The 22434-nt window shown below is 41.8% G+C and overlaps 1 protein-coding gene across 1 annotated transcript in view; it reads left to right on the top strand.

The window, feature by feature from the left end:
- pdzrn4 (PDZ domain containing ring finger 4) overlaps positions 1–22434 on the top strand; it is a 55509-nt gene that overhangs the window by 6782 nt on the left and 26293 nt on the right. The window contains exons 2-3 of the mRNA XM_061714305.1: positions 17306–17577; positions 18524–18626. Of these exons, the coding sequence (XP_061570289.1) occupies positions 17306–17577; positions 18524–18626 (375 nt within the window). The remainder of the gene's footprint in view (positions 1–17305; positions 17578–18523; positions 18627–22434) is intronic.

Below are 22434 nucleotides of genomic sequence, written 5' to 3'. Positions count from 1 at the left end.
CAAATACAAGCACAGCTTAGCTGTATTTATACTTCTGCATCAAAGCTACGGCGTCGTTACAGCGTCTGTGTGAACCCGATGGCGTTGTGGCCGTGAGTAACCTACGCGCAAAGCATAAATCAAAGGTTTTTTGCGCAACTGAGCACAAAACTTCTAGGGTCACACTTGCCGAGTCGTACCATGGCCTGACACGACTGGCCCCTCCCCCTTCCACATCTTCAAACCTTGCCAGGGACAAGGGATTGTGGGCAGATTATTCACAACTTCAGGGGTCAGCTATGCTCGGGAATGATTCAAATATCCTTGTGTGGGTGCACCTTGAGAAAATTACTCTCATGTTGAAAAACATTCATTGATATGAAGACAGGGAGAAGTGCACTGTTTAGCTGTGCCCTTTGTTACCTGGAGATGGATCAGTAATTCTAGCCACCGTGACTCTAACAGCCAATCATAGCAGAGCGTCCCACCTATTTCACCCTGATCTTTGATCCGGTCCAGAAAAAGATGGGTGAAGTAAAAGCATGTGTGTGTAACAGTTCTGCGGCGTTGGTGTTACTGCGGGGTGATATCCCTTTACATGTGCAAGGTTGAGCACTAGTGCGGTTACTGCCGAGACAGATGCTCTGCCTCATGTCCAGCCTGTTAGACACCACGGAAGGGGCTAGACGGACAGTCCTTCACCTCGCCACCACCTACGGTGCACAGGGAGCGCCACGCTGAGCAGCGGAGGCTGTGGTCAGACTAACACAGCCGTCACCTCCATCTGGTCAGATCAGACCTGGACCATGACTTCATCTGCAGAGATACTCCATCTCTAGCTCTCTTTTTGAGAGTGTAATGCAGAACATGGTAAATACCGTTATCAAAGGACTGCAGAGAATCCCTTTCTCCCCTCTGCTTGATGGGTTTGGGTTGTAAAATACTCTGCAAAGGCCAAAAAGAGAAAGGAAATGGTCTGCTTATCAGAGAAGCACCACACTTACTCGTCTTTTGTTCCCGTCTGCCTCGGCCTCCGGTGGGATTTTTGAGCTTTGGAAAAAAAAGAAAAGCATTGAAAGATCTGACCTTTTTCCTTTTTCATGCATTTTTCAGCCCAACAAGTGTTCTGCTCAGCCGTGCGGGTCAGTGACTCTGACCTTTTCACCTGTGAGCGTAATTCCTCATGCACATATACACGATAAGTGCGTGCCGTTCCGAGCGGCAGTTTGTATGGTAGGAAAAAAAACAATCTATTATTTTTTGTTGTGCAGTCAGACAGCTACATTTTGCATATTTACCAGGGTAAACCATTAAAATGAATAACTACATCACTTTTCTTCCCTAAAATGTTAATTGAGCATTATGGAAATGAACTCTGCTGCTTAACAAAGATCATCTGGTGTCTTCCATCACGCTTACGGTTGCTCATTGGAGCACAGCGTGGCGATAATGCCACATGATTTAGAGGTGCATATGGTCTTGTCGCTGGCACCGCGGGCAGCGTGTCTCCTGGTTGCCGGCCCAAAAATGGAAACAGGAAATGGGTGAATATTCAGCGTCGGCCTTAACGCGTGAAATGTGTGATCCCCAGAGGAAACAACAGAGATAATGTGTGACAGCTTTGCCGTAGCCTCGAGTTTTTATCTGCATGTGATCCGGAGCCACTGGAGAAAAGTATCAGTACTGCTGAACGCTCCTACAGTCTGTTCCTGCGTGCTGTTGGATGGGGTGGAGGGAGGATGGGGGGAATCAGGGAATCAGGGGAAGACTGGTCCAGTGCCGGAGAGAGGGGGAGGTGAGGGCAGCAACAATCGCCATCGTTTCGCTCCACCGGCCAACAATCTCCCCCTGCGTTGGCTCTGATAAGCCCAGGATGAAAGCGCTTTCACTGGGCAGTGACACCCCCACCACCCCCCCATCCCCTCCTCTTCTTCACCTCCACACGGAGGAGGATGCAATGTACACACAACTGCAAAAGTAGATGCGCATATTTGCGCTCACTGTGTTCCTCCACCACGTGGAAGGATAATCACGCAGAGGTCGTCCATTCATCAGTTTTACTGTGGGCTCTTTTCTTTTTTTTCCTTTCCATTTTTACTAGCGTGTAAAAATGCCATTCAGGCTCTTAGCAGCTGACAGGAGGATTTATCAGCTGTTATCAACCTCCCCCTGATTTCTGCACTTACATATCACCCGAGTAGCCTTGACAAAAAAAATGATACAAGGCGGGAGAGTGAAAAGGGGAAGAGGGGAGGTGGTGCGGAGGGAGGGCTGGGCGATGGAGAGCGAGGGGGGTGAGGAGGAAGAATGAGAAGATGGTAGAGGAAGTGGCAAGCCAATAAAAGCTTGAAAAGATGAGTTTTCACCATCAATGAGTCTTTCACTTCAACTCGTTCTCGGGATTTCTCTCCCTCTTAACCCCTCCGAAACAGCACCTCCTCCTCCTCCTCCTCCTCCTCCTCCTCCTCCTCCTCCTCCTCCTCCTCCTCTGCTTCCTCCTCCCTCCATCACTTATCAGTCACCAGACACAGTTTCGACTTCGCTCCATTTCACTGCTCCTGTCCGTCTCTCTGCCTTTTCTATTCAACTCATTAATAATACTTAATGATAAGCCTTCCTTGGAGTTGCTTCGGATTTGATATTGGGGAAAAAAAAAACCTTGGAAAGAAAAAAGATTACATTTCCTGGCACAGAGGTGGCGTTTCAGTGATGTGTGGCAAAGAGAATCAGTCTTTTATTTGTCTAGAATTGTGTTTGTGTTGTCACGCACGCTGACGCCGCCGTCGCACCGGAATAGACCAGTAATGGTCCTCGGGGCCGCGCGCTGCAGGCTGTGTTTTGGCAGGTTAGACGGATGTTAAGACGAAGCGTTTGGAGCAGTTATGGCTGCGTTGTAGGTATTTATTGCTACATAAATGTGCACATTCACATGAAATATGTGACCAAATATTTCCCGTAAAAAGGTTGCGAAGGTACAAAAACACAACTTGAGACCTAAAACCCTCAGGGAATCACAATATTTACATGAACGGTCTCCCAAGTGAGATCTGGGACCAAGTTTGAATTTTATAATCAAAAGCAAAACTTTTATTCAAGCATTTCTACGTAATGCATAATAATTTAAAGTGCCTTGTTTAATGCTGACGGCTGATTACTTGAATCGTCAGCTGCTCTTCTTTGTGCCACTATCAAGTATGTTTTGAACCTTCAGCGTGTGTCTCAGTACCAGGTGGTCTGAAGGGAGATTGGGTTACATTAGAAAGCTGGTGTTGAATTCCCACTTAACCGACGCGGGTTTAGGAGTCATTAGGCCCACTCTGAGTCCACATTGAGTCCAGTTACAGATAGAATAACATTAAACCATCTGCATGGTGGGGGGGTGAATGCATTTAGGGGTAGGTGTAACTATAAGCCTTTTGCTTATGGGAAATACCCTCCTAATGGTTTTTATTTTTTTCTTCCCTGTTTGTTTTTGGAAATATGCCGCACGGTTTCATTAAGGGTTTTCATTTCAGGTTTGTGTTTCCTTGCTTTGTGATGCGTTAGCCGGTCTAAACCCTAAACCAGGGGTATTCAACTAGATTCGGCCGGGGGCCACATCTGCAAAAGGACTGTATGGAGAGGGCCGCACAATTTGAAAATGTGGGGGTTTTCAAAATGTATTTTGCACTCAAAGACGAAGACTTATGTAAATATAATACATTATACATTTGAATATATCTAGTTTACATATGCTTTTTCCCCACATCCAAGTAATGATCTGACATGCTGACATGTTTGCTGCGTTTAACACTGCTCCCTCACTCCAGCTGTTATTAACTGTTCGGTTTTTTCCCCACTTATTCCACCGAACATCGAAAGTGTTTTTTTTGCTATTTTCGGCCGAACATTCAGTGCATCACTATTATTAAAAAAAAAAAAAAAATATATATATATATATATATATATTTTTTTTTTGATATATGACCAGGGGCCACATAAAAGCTTAAGCATAAAAGCTCCTGGCGGGCCGCATGTGGCCCGCGGGCCGCCAATTGAATATCCCTGCCCTAAACAGAACAGTGGACAAAAAAGTTTGAGTGGAAATGAAAGACTATTTAACCAGAAATCATCCCAAAAATATTCAGGTATAATGAACGTAAAAGGAGCATAAGATTTGAATGAAACCAAAAATGCTACGCGCTCAAATTCAAAACACTTCTGTGTGCAATTGAGGCTCCAAACTCAACAGGCAAATCATAAAAAGTGCCAGAAGCTGTAATGTGCACTGCTCCTCTCCTCATCAGCATAAAAGGATGACTTACAAGACCTTCAATGAGAAATGGAAGTACCACACAGGCATGAACACCACGAAAACATGACAAAATCTGTCAGATTATCCAGCCATGTTACCTAGAAGTCCGGACAGATCGGACACATGGCCCACTGTGAGGATCAATGCTCTGATTTAATGAGCGCTATAATCAATCACCCCGCCACTTATCGTTATCAGATGTGCCGTATAAAACTTTGGAAGATTTGATTAGCAATTCACGCTCCGATACTGTACACTTACACTCGCTCACTGAAATGTTGAATATGGTGTAAAGTATTGATCGAGTCAGGTTGAATGAGGGGAAAATCGTCCAACAGCACGTCTTGCACCCGCTGTTGGATTAAGGTGTTTTTCTTTACACTGGATGCTCACATTCTTACTTACTAAAAGAGCAGACGGTGATAGCGTCACGTTTTGAATAATGCTAATGTGTTGGGTGCTTCCAGTGAACGTAAACATGCATCAATCACTTCCAAATGAAGAAGTTTGGTGGGAAGATGGGAAAATGTTAAGTTTATACTCCACGCGTCTATGACAAGGGAGAGAAAAAAAGGGATTTATGCAAAAAGCAGAACATAAATCTTTAATTTTCCTGCTCCCCAGTAAAATGTTTTCACTTTCCAGGCTTCAACATTTTTGCTAATTATGCCCTCTGCTTCAAGAGCTGGCGTCTTTTTCTTTTTTTTGCCTTCAACTAAATCTGTGCTCATGTGAATAACTAAAAAATGTTATAATACAGCATTAAACAGTGCTGCCTTCTTTTAAATTGTCTTTAATTTTTTATTACATTTTTGAGAATGCATATATTTTTTTCCTGCTGATTTCCTGAGCTTCAGATCCATTCGTGTCAATTTTTCTGTTTTTTTTCTTGCTGGTAACTTGGTTGGTAATTTCCTGTTTTTCAGTCAGCAGATATTCATACTCAGTCAACCTTTAATTTCTGTTCCTTTCGCCTTCGATATTCCATTTGTTATAACTTTCATAACCCTGTTATAGCCCTGCTCGTGTATGGAAACGTACAGTCAGTCATTGGTTAGAAGAACAATGAACACACAAGTCAGCAGGTGACTGACTTGATCATGCTCTCCAAAGGGCAGAAAATGTGCTAAATACAGCATGTTTTATAATGTTTAAATATTTACTATAAGTGTATAGTATAAGTAAAGTACATCATTTTTTTCTAGGTCAAATAAGAACTGAAATATTCCTCTGTTCATCCCGTGCAGCTGCCTCTTCCTTGTCCTCTTCATGCTTGAGGGGAAGCTGGATTTTTTCCAAGCAATCAGAATTAAAATCTTGTTGCTTTTTTTTTTTTAAGAATTATCAGGATTTACCAAAGCAAAAGTGTAGACCAAGTGATTTGTCTTTTATTTATTTTAAATGTTAGCATACAGCTACGGATTTAAAGCCCTCTTTACTGGAGAATAATCGCTTTTGATCAGCCGAGAAATTGTCAGACTTGGTTCGGTCATTTTCTTTACTCACTTCAATCCTGTTCAGGGTCACAATCATTTCAACCAGCTGTAATGGTGGGAGGAACCTTGAAGCAAAAGCAACAATGTGGTTTTAAAAAAAAAAATTATATATATAATTCCACAATCAATGAACTCAACACACAAGTTGCTTGGGTCTCTGTACTATCGCCCTCACTGCCTGCACAGTCACTAGTTAAGCCACATTTCCTTTTAGTATAAATAAATTGAATTAAAAAAATCAGTGCTTCCCATTGTGATGGAGTTGATGCCCCTTTTATTTGTGATTGGTTTTTAATTCCCTCCATTATACAGATTGTGCCCCCATTGTTCAACATGAGGAAATGCTCTCCTGTCTTTACACGGAAAGCAAATTTGATCAGGTTTACCACTGTTTTTATACATTTGCATGAAGTTACTGCAGCAGAGGAACTACACTAATGATCATTTTTGTCAAAAATGATGATGGAAAGAGGCAAGACCCATGCACGAGCTCGAGCTGTGCATTCAACAGCTTCTCATTATTTTACCACTGATGTTGGCTGGGTAGGACACTAAAGATTTCACTTCAAAATACATATAAAAGCTCTTCGTTAGTGTATTCACTGTTTGATTTACCCAACTCCCTGACACACACAAAAGATAAGTTTGTTAATTAACACAACTCCACACTATTTTGTCAGCTTTTAACACTATTCAAATAATTTAATCATTAGACTGTTCATAAACAATAGAATCATTTGCATTTGAAGACAAACCTGTATGTTGCTCATCTTTCTCATGCAGAAGAAAGGATCCAACCTCTTTGTGAACTCAGCCATCTGGATGAGTTATGCGGGTCTAATCTGTGACCCCCGAGAGCCTAATTCAGACTCATTGCCATTGTGTGTCGTGGGGCGCGAGTACGGAGCGCGCTTTTGTTAAACTCAGCTCGCTGGCTGTTGTTTTTAATGGCAGATGAGAGATTAATGGCGATATAATGACGGCGGGGAGGACAGCGCTCGACAACGGAATCATGTCGATGCTCAGGCCAATTACATTAGTCAGTCAAGGCAACTATCTGCACCAATGCGCATAAACACAATTATGCGTGCATAAAATGTACGTTAAAAAACATGCAGATAATCCCCCGACACGACGTGCATTTGTATGCGCAGAAGTAAAAATGAAAGTGTAAATGATTGATTTCTCATTGAAGAAGTTTTGCAGTCATTGAGCATTAGTAAGAGCAAAACAAACTGAGCTAATTCTCAACCCGCGAGCTCCCCTGTTGTGACAAAAGGAGGCTAATTTATGCATTGGTGACATGATGTGCGAGGAATAAGAGTGTGGCAGCGGGGCCGGATGCCCACTTTTGGATTGCGGTAATTGTGATTTGGTTGCTAGGATGTTGAGGGTAATGAATGTCTTGTTGATGCAGTTTGTCATAACCCGTGCCATCAGTGGCTGCTTGAAGACACAGAGCCTATTAGTTAGATGCAGCCCCATGATGTACGAGCCCACCAGGCAGGGGGCATTACTCATTTTATGAAGGAAAATAAAGAAAACCACAAGGCTACAGTAGATATATCAACAAGATTGTGAACTACACAAGGACGGCTCTTCACTTTTGCTATGTTATCACGGAGAAGGATAATTATCAGCACATCTGTCTTGTGACAAAAACAAAATACTCATCGTAAATCCCAAAAAAGGGAACTCCAAGACACATCACGTTGCATTCCAAGCCTGTAACAGTGGGAAACATCTGTATTCATGAAGACTAATTGAAAGGAAGGCCGCGTTGCATACAGAAGTGGCACAAAGAGCAGGAAATACGATGGTTCCTAATGCATTCACTGACAGACGATAACCTTTGATTTCCCCCCACTTACATCAGAAATGGCTGCTTGGAATGACAATCACGAATCAACAGCCTCTGATGTCTTTGTGCATGTTTCTACTGTCTGCGTCGAAACCAAGAAAGGAAAAGACAGACATACTATATAGATGTCTTTGTCTGTTTATGGATGTGCTTTGGTGGCAGAATGCATTTTACTAACTAAAATAAAATGTCTCATGCACGGTAACGGTGGTCTGAAGACACTCCTGGATAATCAGAAAAAAATTTGAATCTAGAGAAGAATGTGAAGAATGTAAGCATTGAGATCAGCTTTTATAATAAAAAGATTATGAAAAATGCCTCAAACATAGAAGCTAATTATGTGTGAAACCTTTTCAACATGAAACAAAAAAACAACACAAGAAGCAAACAAAAATGATGACAAATATTTGCTGCAATTTGTGTACTTGCTGTGCGCAAGAAAGGACTGTAAAGAGCATTTATCAGTAAAAATCACAAATATATATAGGTATTCATATCTGAGGGTCTGTACAACATCTATCTATAGTCTCAATCTGCACATAAACCCATCTCAGTTTGCCCAACTCAGCCTAAAGCCACTTTATCCTGCAAAACCATTTCTGACCACGTGGTGGCAGCATTTCACAAAAAGGTTAAATTATAAGTATTTCGCAGAGCACAACAGTAGAATGTATAATTACAGGGCAAACAAGCCGTGATGTCATCCATAAACTTTGTGGAGAGTATTTTTGAAGCCTCTTTTTTCTCATAGCGTGCAGCGCCATGTTGCAAAGGTGCAGAACGAACAGACCTGGGAAGCCGCTGGAACGCCCTCACATTGTGTCACTCGGTTAGACATTTTTGCTAACTGCGTATTACTTTAAGTGTCATAAGCAAGACAACCAAAATGAGTGCTGCCAGAGTTGAAACGTGGATGAGCAGAGCTCTGCTGGGACCCTCTTTCACAATGGAGATTGACTCACTTTTGAAGTCTACCCCTAGTGGTCACCTGATGAACTGCTTTTTTAAAAATACTTCCTGAATGCATTTAACTGGGATGTTAGGATTTCCGCACTCAGATTGATAAGGCATGGCAAAAGTTTTATTTTATTTTTTTAATTCATCTTATTTACAAGTGTATACATATTTCATACACAACTTTTTTGATTAATGTACCCAGGCAGTACCCCTCAGTTTGTCAATGAAACCTTTCTTTTGGTAATCTCTATTGTATCACCTTACTAATTTGCATTACATGATTTATTTATTGAATATCAGCATTTTATTTCAGACTTGTCAGTAAATCAGAGTATAAGCCTGTATCCTATTCCTGTGTCCCAGTCTCCTTAGTGTCATGACACATAGTCTAGTTTGTTTGGGTGTACCTGCAAAGCTTATTTCCAGGTATGGCGTACAGCTCAGCAGTTTGGATGTTTGAAAATTTCCCTCAGCTGAGTCATTTCTATGTCATCAGTTTCTGGTCAAGGGTGTTGATTTTGCCTCAGGTTGAAATTCATGCAGGATTCCTGCTAAAACAAAATGAAAGAAAGAATGGATTAACATTGAATTATGACTGAAATTGACAAACAAAATTGTGCAAATGGACTGACTTTTAAGATGACAGATGGACTATTGAATTTCTGTCAGTCGTGAGACAATCTGACGTTTATCCGGCATCTACCAAAGGCTTTCATATTGGTTACACCATGAGCTCTTCCGCCTGATACCCTTTATACACAGTTTCTGCACAAATTCAGCTGAGACGTGATCACAAAAAGAATCAGACGGATTTCGCCGGCAATTTAATCCCAAAACTTTGAACATCCAGAGCTCTGAAAGAGCTCCAGGAATTAGAGGAGGTGTTTAGTTTTAGCTTTACACAGCTAACGGCATACGATCAGCTGCGGAGCAGCAAAGTCAATCTCACTGAAGGACACTTCAACAGTGCACATCTTTCACGATGAGAAGCCTGAATGCAGGATAACCAGCTGAAGGACAATACACTTTAAGCGAGTATAATTGCAGAGACATGTGGGATGCACTGGTTTCAGCTTTTTTTTGCTGTGATACCTCAAAAAGCATGCCACTTTTCAGCTGAAAGTCCTCAGAGTTTTATCTTTACAATCCCTACTGACTGCAACATCGAACGGCTAAAGCGAGCCAGCTCTGTGAAGAGCGATTTCCTCGAGGAAACGGGCTAATCTGCTGCACACAGATACTGCGAGATGTAGTAGGGATTGACCTGAGCGGGTCTACTTAACATCCATCCCGACAGCAGCTGTTAAATCCATGTTTCATGTTGTCATGCTGACTTCCTCATGCGGAACTAATTGGCTGTTTTCGCCTGTTGTGCAAGAGCTGATGTCTGCCAAAAAATAAATAAAGTAAAGGAATAAAACTCAAGGACGGTCTCGGCAACTTGAGTATGCACTCATAGGCATGGACGTCGATGCAATCATGGTTGAAGATGAGCACAGGTGAGAAGAGCTGGACTAAATTTCAACCACGAAGGGTCCTAATAAGAATAATGAGTGAAATCACCTTGAACTCGTTGCCATAGCTAATCATACACACAAACAGCAGCTATACACACACCCAGCAACACAAATCCTCCCCTTTCCGCGCTCTTTCCTCGTCTGATTTGCATTTCGGTTAACGCTCTAATTGCCTCTCATTAAATACCTTGTCACTTTGATTAATTGGTGTGATACAGAAATGTAAAAGAGCAGAGGACGATAATGCACAGCGAGCTGTTGATGATTGGAAAATACAGTCAAGCCTGGCTAAAGATGCACAACAGAGGTGAAATAGCATTAATTCAATAAAGAAAAAAGAAAAAAATCGGGTAAAAAAAGTCGAGTCAGGAATTTTACGGTTTCACTGGTGATAAAAGTCTAAAAACGTGAGAAGCTGCTTTTAACAGTTTGCGGTGTAATGAAGAAGTGTAATGAAGAAGTTCATGGCTACCGTCTTTGTGGCTCGAGGCGAGCAGCCTTAAATTAAGATTTTTTTGTCTTCATTTTTTTTAGTCTCAGTTTAGGAAAAGTTGTCAGTCCCTGTTTTCAGCAGTGGTAACTGCACTCAGACATCCTGCACGTTCTTTCGCGGTCTCAAAAGTCGACACAAATCTTCTTCGTCTTATTATAATTTAAGATGAATCATATCACTGCATAAGAACCACCTACTCCAGAGTGTCATCATTGTCAGCTGGAAATGGGTTCTAATTGCAGTAAATTATATCAAGTCCCATATCTTTTGACAGGGCAGGTGTAATAATTGTACAGTGAAAATGAAAGATTGAAGATTGAAGTGTTTTTTTTTCTTTCTAACTTCAAAGCACTTTGATTTACACTACAAGTCCTGATTCCAATTTCTTGGCTTTTTTTAAAATTCCAAACGAGTCGTCTACATCATGTAATAAAAGGGATCCCTATCCAATTTGCACAGCATTCACTGGTTACCAGCTAGAAAAACAAGGTGTGAGAGAGAAGGGTCTGGGTACCGACCTGGGGAAATTTTGGCAACAGAAGAAACAAACCAGCATCGTTTTCTATCAGCACAGCCAGGTAACATGAATGAAGTAAGAAAGGACACACTTCCTTTAGCACATTGACAAACGCAACAGAAAAAATGATCCAAGCCAGTGCTGGAGGTCAGCCAAGGATTATGCATACTTCAAAGTGGAGAGCCTGTTACATCACTCGCCACTGTTGCATTTTCAAACACATCCAAGTCGCATCAACTGGGAAAATCCGATCTGTCCGCCTAGAGAACAAATGCAAATATATGTATGTGATTCGTATCTGAGTTATTTCTACATATCTGACCTTAAACTGATCCGAGAATACCCAAATCCATGCGCTTTTTGTTTTTTGCTGCTTACACGTCCTCCAGTCATATCCAATCTGTGCCACACAGGACAGAAAAATGTTGTAATTGGGTCACTTGAACCTTGCAGCGTAAATGCAGCTTTAGTTAGTAGTGCAAGGTGAGAAAAGAAGAAATTATAATGTTTCACCCTTTATTGGGTATTGAAAACCTTGAACTCCTGGAAAGCAGTATATAATAAGTTATGAAAGACGACTAAAGCCCAAAACTGCATTCCCTTAAAGGTGATAAGCTTGAATATTTCCTTAACTGACCCCTTCACACCCTGTGCTAACTTGGGCTAGCTGAATTATTTTTGAAATGCAAACAAAAAGTCTAATAAAAGGTTTATTTCCATCCCCACTGATTTATTCTGCTACTTTTCTCAGGTTACCAGTCACAAAACAATATATCTCTCATTCTGCCTGAGGTTTGATCCATCTGACCGAGCATATAGACCACTGGTTGCACAAGCTGCCACTCAATGGTATGAAAACATCACCGTTCCCTTTGTTGCGCTATATGATATCGCGTGTCGGAGACTTTTATTATTGAAATGAGACATTTGACGGTAAGACCTCAGGAATCATCTCAATGCAGCGAGGAGGAGGAAGGGAAATGAGATTTGGCAGATTACTGGGATCCACCACCTGCGCATCCTCGCTCTTCGCTTTATTCCTATTTCTATAAATGTGAAAGCACTCTTTTCTAGTATTGCGCTGAAGTTCACAAAAATCACAATGTGGAGGAGTGGGGTGAATATAAAGACGGAGGTGCTGAGCGCTGCGTCTCCTTGGGGCAGAAGGGTCAGTGCTGAATAGACGAGGGATCTCGACCCGGCAGCGTATTGTTTCATGAACCACAGTCAGCCGCCTCAGCATTGTCAGAAAAATGTGGTTCATGCAAACGACCACATTGTTCACTGTTTTTAAGTCCGTCTAGGGATGATGTAAGGCTTACACTATACATGAACGAGTGTGTGTGTGTGTGTGTGTGTGTGTGTGTTTGCTTCCATTTGCTCACAATGACACCAGGTCTGTCAGATTTGGCTGTGAAGCTTAGTGGTTTGCTCTTATCTCAGTTCTCAGAAAATACACCTATTCACAGATACACACTAAGACAGACAACACACAGCACTTATTCTTATCTCTGGGGTTTTCTTATCACTCCTGTTTGAACTGAAGAGTGGAAACAACATTTAGCCATCTTAACGATTCACTGATAAAAACCCTGACACATTTAAAGGTTGACACGAGCAATATGCCCTATTGAATATATTGAAAGCTTCAAGCTAAGCACTGAATTGGCTTTCACTGTCACTCAAGCCTATCTTCACAGCCCTGACAGCCATCTCCACATGGGCTTCACATGCAAGGGGTTACATCCAGCTTGGTCTGTGTCAGCTGGAGACAAAATGTGCAGTTTTTGACTCACCATTAAAGGCAGGCTCTGAAACTGGTTATGTTAAACGTTAAAATGTCCAATTTTGCAACAGAAATATACATGTTTAAAGCCTGGTAGAAAAAAAATTGGCTTTGTTTTCCACAGCTAGACTTGATGACAGCTGTACAGGGAGTGAATGTTTATGTACCAAATAATGCAGTAAGAGTGTTGCTTTATGACTTAGTGAATTGATACCCAATTGTGGAGCCCGCTACATGCTGCTGGGTCATATATAGTTCTTGTTTCAGCTCCAGCAGCACTTGTTTGGGAGGTTGTTTCAGTGGCCGCACATGAAATGAAGAAATAAATGTAACAATAAGGTCCTATTTTTAGCGTGAGCTGCGCCATGCTAAAATTGCTAAAGGTTGTTACATACTGTACTCTGCAAGAAGAGAAAAATGTATTCATGGTGGCGCTAGCAAGGACAAAGTTTGTTCTGGCCGGGACATTTCTTACTTGACGAGAAACTTAAGCAGGTTTTAAGTTGATGGAGGAGGAGAAAGAGAACATGTTTGAAGCGAGGGAGGAGGATTTGGTGTCACTGTTTTTTGCAATTGCAGAGGAGACGGACGAAAAGAGTTGTGGCACAAGCTCGTTCTGCACTAGCGGAAAAGCGAAGATGAGATTTCCACTTGTCCACAGTAATCCCGCCCACTTCAAATTTCTGCCCAATCACACAATACTTCTCGGACGTCACAAGAAAAAAAGTCCTGCCCAGATAGTGTGGTGAGAACTCCCAAACCAGCACTGCGAGAAAAGAATGACATCACTTTTTTCCTGCGGCACTGGGAGTGTCAAAGTCAAAGTTTATTTAGACGGGACAATGCATATTAATGCACACTACATTAAGCAGTAGAATACACCGGGTTTTAGCAGTAATGCTAGTTTCCACCCGCAGTCCCCACACACTCACACTCACACTCACACTCACACCTATGGGCATGCATGTTTTTTGGACTGAGTGAGAATACAATGCCTCTGTTCTTGAGGCGTATGTGCACACCTCAACTTGTGAGAGCTGAACTCAGGTAGCTGTGTTCTAGTCGGCCTCCAGGTTTGCTCATTCCCCCCATTTACCCACTTTTGAATCGATGGGATTTGGGCCGAGTCGCTCCAGCCAATATATGGTGTCAGAGACTCAGAAGTTTAGGCTTCAGGCAGACTTTTCAAGAACCCATTAGTGACATCACAGAGGGTTTGTTCAGTTCTTATGCCTGCTATGTTCATAAGCAATGATGTGTAACGGTGCATCACTGCTAGCAAGTAAACCATCAAATCATACATGACCAGCTGAATCATTTTGACCACACAGTTTGTTACAAAAAACCAGAACAGGCACTTAACAGGTAGTTGGAATATAAATATGAGTGTCTTTGGTCAAACCTGAAACAGTCAGGCAAATGAGCTCCACAAACAAAGCTAGTCAGCTACTTGAAGCTGCCATTGTTGATTCCTAAGAACTAATCCTAAAGTTTCTAATGTGGGTAGAGTCAGAATACACCAGAAGTGAATTTGGGCTGGCAGTTTGGGTAATACCATAAATACACAATGCTCAACACTGGTGTTGGTGCAAGTTAGCCGATAACGGCAACGCTGACAGTTTTAGTTTTTCTTCACAGTTTCCAGGAAGTCTAAAGCATGATTTGAAACTTTGGTATGACATGACAATTGCGCCAAATATACCCAATGCAAAACATGATACCTGCTATAAGAGTCTCGCTAAAGAAATGTTAGCAAAACCTTCCACTCTCAGGTTTACGAAGTTCATGTAATTTGAATTTTTAGATCCATTTATTTTTTATTTGGATTTAATTGAAGAATATTTTTTGGATAGTCCTATCCCATTGGGGTCCAATTCTTCTGACTTGAGCTCATGTTGTTTTATGTCAGAATATGGACTTGTGCTTCATTTATCAAGTTTCTCACCATCAGAAAAACCTTTTCTGTTGATTTCCCCCCCCCCTTCCCTTGTGTAATGATGTCAGCAACTAGTCATAACTGCATTTATCCCAACACTACATTGGTGTGGCATCTTTTATCTCGTATATTCAAAGTATTACTGCACAAACATTCAAACTCTTCAGGCAAAATAAATATCACAAGACATAGTCCAAAACCAGCCATAATACAGTTGGATTAAATGTAATGGTTTTTTGATACTGAACCACCACACTGCCCTCACTGACACACTGACAAACTTGTAAATAAGGACGGTATAGTCGTTCTTCCTGAATTGCAGCACAGCATCTTGAACCTCAACCTTTACGAAGGACTATTTGAACAGACAAGAGGCTTTGGCTTAGGACTACTGGGAACCAATTTTATTGGCAATGATAACCTTTAACTTGAGAGATATATGAAGGCTCCGCTATATTGTTGGTTCATTATAGCCGTCCTTATGGGCTGCCGTGACCTCAGACTATTTTAGTGCTCCTATGGAAGTTTCATGGGCGATATCAGGTGATGTAATGCGGTGATATTGTGTCTTTGTCATCTTAGTCACAAGAGCAATGAGAGCATGGAGTAATGAGAAAGGGGTCTTGTAATCAAAATGGAATTACCGCTCGATATTGATGGAAAACACACACCTCTACATCTCAGCGCATGCACTGCACTTGCATATTAGCACTCATGCATGCTGTGAAAGCCACACACAGACAGATAGTGTTTACACAATGATTGTTTCCTTGTGGGAGCTGCTAAAAAAAAAAAAATCAGAACAGCTATACATCTAATATATCAATGACAGAAAACCACAGGATCATCTGGTACAGAAAACAAAAATGTTTTTCAACTGTGTGGATAATCTTTGTTTGCGTGGCTCGCTGGGGACGGAGAACTCAGCAAAAAAATGATTAATATACGCTGAATAAACTTTCTCACTCAAACCTTTTTTGCACATCTTGGTTGAGTCAAACTTTCACGACCCCCATTTGTATTTTAATTATCATTTTAATGTCGTACCGTTCATGATGAACAAAGTAGTTGATGCGCAGAAACGCCCTCGCACAGCTAAGGATATAAAACTAACACGTTCTGAGCCATTATCCTTGCTCTTTGTCACATCTGCTGGCTATTAATCAGCTCCCAGTTACCTCATCAACAGCCAAATTGGATAGAAGCAACAGCAGGTAAACACGAACACAGGTGTACTCTCTACAACGGCGTGCCGTCCAGAGCGTTCCCGCTGATTGAAGATTAATATGTCCATCTGGCACTTTGCAACCTGAAAATGCTGAAGAACTTTCTCTGTGCTTATTTTTGAACCATGGGTTAGTTAATTTAGTCTACATGAATGTGAGGGTATTTGTGAGGGAAACAGAATAACAGCAGAGGTTAGCAGCCATCATGCACATGTGTGCTGATCAGCAACTTCCTCATCTTCTGTCAGCCCGAAACCATCAATAAATTCAACCTGTATGATTCAACCAGTAGTTCAATAGTAATAACCATAATGCCTTCCAAAGATGCGATGTATAATTGGGCAACTCCTGAGCGGCTCCCGGAGCACTTCATTACCTTTTCATATTTCAAAGTTATTTGACCAATAATGATGCAAACAATCGACATGCATGTCCACATTTTTAAGCCCCTGTCAAACAGTTTGGCACTTGCAGGCATCCGAAATCAATGCAAATAATCATTCTGAGGGTGTAAGACGCTGAAAATGAGCGCTAGCAAAAGCTTAGGCACAGAAAAAAGCAAGTAATTAGTTGGAACAAAGTGCCGGTGTGTCAGGGACAGATAAATATGCTGATGGATTTACATGCTTTCACAATGAAAGCAGTCAGTACAATGTCTTCCATAAACATGTTGGTTCTCAATTGATTCCTGTGTGTCACAGCTTTTTGTGATCTACTGCATGAGGAATTAGTGGTTTGAACTGGTTTTACAAATCATGCAAGGTCGACTTAATGATGCTTCTTCTCCCTTTGTCTGAAATGGAACATGGAGGGAAACCAGAATAGGATAAAATGTTCCCATTTAAATATGCTTTTAGGTTGTTTTTTCTCCCTCTCCTTCAGCAAATGCTGAAATCTGATTCATTTTATAGTTGCTTTAAATTTTCTAGTAGCAACAGTCAAGATGTCTGAATGTGCAGGGAAAATATACCCTTAAAATAAATTTAAAAAAGAGAGATAAGATGTGAGAGAATTACAGACAAAGTGCCCTTTATGAAGCACTTACTTGATCTGCTTCATCTGCAGTTATTCAACGCCTAACCGTGGAACTCATAGTGGTCAATATAAATGTGAGCATTTTGAAAAGTCTATGCATGACTTCCAATGCATCTATCAGGTGTCCTTCGTCTTTTCAATCTTCTGTTTTAACATGAGCAGATCAATAGATGCAGAGGATCACAGTCTTTGTTCTGTGTTACCCCAGGTGAACGGTCGGGACTTCTCCAAAGCTGAGCATGACGAGGCAGTGGTGGACGCCATCAGACGGGACCCCATTGTTGTCCAGGTTCTGCGACGGACCCCCACCAGAGCCTCGGCTGCAGCCGTCCATAACCACAGCGGCTCACCGCAGGACGTGTGTGTGGTTGATGTTTGCACGCAAACAGACATCACCTTTGAGCACATCATGGCACTGGCCAAGCTTCGTGCCACCACCCCACCGGTCCCGGACATCTGTCCGTTCCTGCTATCCGACAGGTGAGGAAGGATAACCAACGGTATGATTACAGAGCACTTATAGCATTCTGTTATTATTCACTGAGTGTTAACACTTTATAGTAAGATTATACAGATAAACTGTTTTTTTTTTGCTAAATATTGTGCGTCAGTTGGATTCCAAGGTTTCCCAAGGTTGCCCCACCGTTCTCCTTCTTTTCATAGTATCTATTTCGCAGCCATACCACAGCAAGGAACCCCTGGCAAAGCTAAGAATCGTGTTATCATTATGCACAACCAAAGTGGGTTGCAATAATTGCTTCAGTGTGCTCCATCCATTTTCTTTAATGGGGACTTTTGCACTGCGATTAAAAGCCAATGGGCTGATAAAGCTCGCATCGTGATACTGCATCCATTCTTTGGCTATTTGTAGGGCTTTCCTGGGCAGCAAATGAAATAAATTTGTCTCATAAAACCACCAATCTGCCAGCGTTGGTCAGTGATTATGGAGAGGCAGCATTAGTGACCACTTTACAGAGGTCATGGCTATAATGAGGATGATGATTGACACGTCTGAGATTTTCTTGCAAAATGAGAACCATTGTTAAGACCTAGCAGTATTTGGTTCACAAAATGGTATGAAAAGGAAGTCGTCTCATTTGGCAGGGAATGGTGCTATGAAAGAAAGATGAGAACAGAGGTGGCAAATCCGGCTTCAGAAAGTAAAAGTCCTACCATGTATTTGTTCTGTCCATTCACTCAACCAGCTGATTCTAATCAGCACAGCTCTTCAGCCAGGTAGATGAGCTAATTAGTGAACTCACCTGGTTTTAGTGAATGGACAGAACAAATATATGGCAGGACTTTTACTTTCTGAAGCCGGATTTGCCACCTCTGGATGAGAACACTTGCAAATTGGGACGTGCAGCAATTAAATTACCCATAACATGGTGTAAGTGATTTTCTGTTCATCTCTTTTTCTCTGTAGCTGTAACTCCATCCAAACCATGGAGCATGAGTTTTATGAATGTCCAGAGTACCTGTCTAATACCCCAGCAGAGCTGGAGAGGACTGAAGAGTACGAGTATGAGGTATGGCTATTAAATCATAAATGTACTGTGTTGTGGATGTTTTTCTCTCCCTTTCATCACTGGGTCAGTTTCTCTGGGCTGGCATTCATAGTCAAACTCTGCAGCACCATTAAAGCTTGACTCCAAAAATCCAAACAGCTCATCCGTGCTGTGCACTGGATCTCCTTTGTGGCAGATGCATCATACCAGCCACCCAGTGTATCTCCAGGTCCAGCCAGGTGACAGTGATGTGTGATATTTGCTGCTGTCAGTGATCCTGCCAGGTTTAATAGGCGCTCCTTGGTTCAGTAAACTACATTGTGGGTCATTAGGATCCCCATGCTGCCAGCTGGGGCCTTATACCTTACAGCGTCATCCGTATGAAAGGTCCTCCTGCGTGGGACGGGGGTGGGGCGGAGCGCAGGCCTTGGGTGTGCTATTAGCAGCAGTATCAGAACAAGTTCAGATACAGGGAATGCACACACAAATCTCCACCCGCACCTGCCAGACATACACTCACCAAATCAGCCATCCTCCCCTTTCCCTGTCCATCCATGTGTATCTAACTGAAACAAGAATGGCTTTCCTCTTGGATGAAGCAGAATAGGGCCGCCGTTCCCAGGAACATTACTTCTGATTGACAGCTTTAGCTTCACTTCAAACTGATTGCCCCCACGGGAATGCCTGTTGTCATAATACTGCTGATACTCTTGCCAAATCTACCATAACTACAATACGTCCAGGTAGAAGGATGCGAGTTTAACTTGCTGCATGGATGATTTGATTGCTATAGAGTCAAAAGAAAATATTAGCAGTGGAACAGCAGGTAATCCCTCTTACAATCTCAATCCCTAGAGTTTAGATACATAACTCCTTTCTTGGCAAAGAATTGTTGGAAAATTGTAGGCTTTAAAGAATACTTTGTTTGATGACGGTTGCACTGTGCAGGTAATGAAGTGGCAGCAGTGCACCACACAGCAGCCACTTACCCGTGTGCTATATTGGTCTTGCTTTAATGTCCTAATTATAGATTATCCACAGGTGCCAAACTTGAAATGCTGGATTCTTTTAATGTCCTATACCGAAAACAAGAAACAAACGTTGGTATGCAAACACTTGAACGAGAACAAAGGCTCCTGCTGAGCTTTGAGCAGCGTGAGTGTGAAGCAAGGTGAATTAAAAGACCTGGTAGTGCTAGTTTCAGCTTCAACTATACCCTGAAAGGCGGAGTGCAGCGATGCAAAGTTCAGGCTTTACATCCACAGTCTCAACGCAGATGCCATTATCGAGTCTAATTTGCCACAGCATCCTGGAAACAGAAAAAATGCCTTGTGCTGAGCTTGTCATCTGCCATGTTCCCATGGGTGTCGCTTTCATTTTGAAATGGTTTTGGGAAGCATTAAGCTGGGGATCAGGGGTTCCCACAGGAAATATTGGCCTTCCAATTATTTATTTACTGGATTCTGCGGGAATTCCTTCTGGTGAAAGTGTCTTCAGCTGTGAAATATGTATTCTCGTAGATTAACCGTCGTCATTAAAGGACACACATTCTGAACTTTAAAGAATGATCATAAAAAAAACAAATACGAGTAAGTAAAGTTTATTTATATAGCATTTTTCACAGGTTAAATGCCACAAAGTGCTTTACAAGCCACACATAAAAAGATAAGACACAGGCATAAAAGAGAGGAAGCATAAAACGTGAAAAACACAAGAAGCAACATACACCACATACTACCAAGCCCAAGTCTAATTAAAAGCCTGGCTAAATAAGTAGGTCTTAAGCTGCTTTATAAAAGATTCAAATTGAGCAACGCGTTGTACAACCTAGGGACCACTGCTCTAAAAGCTGTCACCTCTAGTCCTAAAATGAGCGTGTGGCACCACCAGCAGCCTCCGACCAGATGACCTGAGACGGTGAGAGGCGTGTGGAGCTCTAAAAGGTCAGAGATGTATGCAGGAGCTTGACTGCATAACGCTCTGAAAGTTAGAACTAAAACAAGAATATGAGACATTGATACCATGAATGATGGCAGTAAAAGTAAGATACATTTTAAAACCTTAAAGTTTGATGTAAAAAAAAAAAAATCTCCAAATGTCATCCTGAAAAGTGAATTACATCTTAGTGTTGTGATGCTAGACGGGGTCAGTGAGAGGTTTTTCACTGATGAATGTTTTGTAGTGTGTTCACACTCACAGAGGAAACTTGACTGATGTCTCATTCATTCATAAAGGAAAAGGGATAGATAAAAATGATCCGAGCTTGCCAGATCCATTATTGCATCCATATTTACATACATAAGTCTTCTTATTTGATGTTTTTATTGTTGTGTACAGATGCACAAAAAGATGGCTAAAGAACTTGGCTGCATGCTTTTGAATACAAAAATGGTTTAAAAACAATCATTAAACAGGAAGCCTGTCATTGCTAATTACCAAGCTTTACCTGAATGACCGAATTATCATCATTACGCCTTAAAGATGTTTTTTCCTATCAGATGAAAGAATCTCATCATCTGTAATGGGGAAACAATGAGCCACTGAACATTATGTTTTGCTGTAATTACTTTGGATGAAACATGAGGTATCAGTTAAGTGCATGCCAAACAAAACTGCTTCTACCAGATGTTTAACGTGCTCCTGAAAGACTGAACGCTGCTTATTGGCAATACATCTTTATTCCTTTTACACACATTCCCATTAAAACTGGTAAGTCACATACCGCAAAGATACATTCCATCCATTTTAACCAGAAGAAATTAGCTTTGTGGTGTTTGCTGTGCAGAGATTATGATCCAATCATCACTAATCAAGCCATGAATTCCAGTAATCTACTAAAAACCTAGCAAACCACCTAGTGTGCACTGACATTACCCTGTCTAATCTCATTTGCGTGCTGCTGTTATTTGTTTGTACAAATCAGCCAGTGTACTGAACTGACGAGGAGTTGTAAGAGAAGCAAATGGTGTTAAAATATCACAAACCTCTAACATACGAACCAACCTTTGAAGGTCAGGCCTGTTTGCACATGGGGTTAAATGCCGCAAAAATTAATTTCTTCCCCTGTCAATCTCTGCTATCGGGCTTTTCCATGACATAAAGATGGGGGGTGAGGGGGGGTTAATCCTTGTATCCCCCTCCTCCCGCCACCCTCAACATCTTTTTACCCCCCGCTCTACCCCACACCCTTCCTTTCATATCGCTGCAGCGATGAAAAGGATTTCAGCTGTGGGAGGTTAATAAAGATTACCCCCAGAGTTATCTTAATATGATTACCTTTACACACCGCAGAGATCAAAAGGAACCAGTGGTGAGTCGGAGCAGATTCGGAAAAATGTCCTGTGTGTTGAAGGGGGGCTTACTGTGGACATTAAAGACGACCAGCCCTGAATGTTTCTAGACGTGCTGATATGTACAAGCTTGTGAAAATCTCATGGTGGACCTGTGGTTGTCTCTGTATGTTTCTATATCCTGTTTTGATTCTAATTACTAAATTAGCAAATAGTGTTTATACTGTGATTTATACTTTGTCATGGTTCTGTGTTTCCTCTGCAAAGTTGTACATTTTAACATTGTTCTTGATGGGGATTGAGTCACTTTTGGAAGCAGCACCCTTTGTTCTTGTTGTGAAATGGTAGGTTAAAAGTAGGTTAAAAATAAACTTTCAGAAAGGCATTTCTGATGATCTGGTGTCCAGTACTCACTTTAAAGGAGCTTGAGGCTCCTTTTAAGAAAGGAGACTCTCTAGCGCCACCCTTCACCACGACGGCCGTTGGGGGTACTGCAGCCAACAGTGAAGCCAGTGTGGGTACCAGAATGTATCGGGCTG

The sequence above is a fragment of the Cololabis saira genome, chromosome 23, assembly GCF_033807715.1.
Source record: "Cololabis saira isolate AMF1-May2022 chromosome 23, fColSai1.1, whole genome shotgun sequence".
NCBI lineage: Eukaryota > Metazoa > Chordata > Actinopteri > Beloniformes > Belonidae > Cololabis > Cololabis saira.
This window is presented reverse-complemented; position numbering and strand designations above follow the sequence as displayed.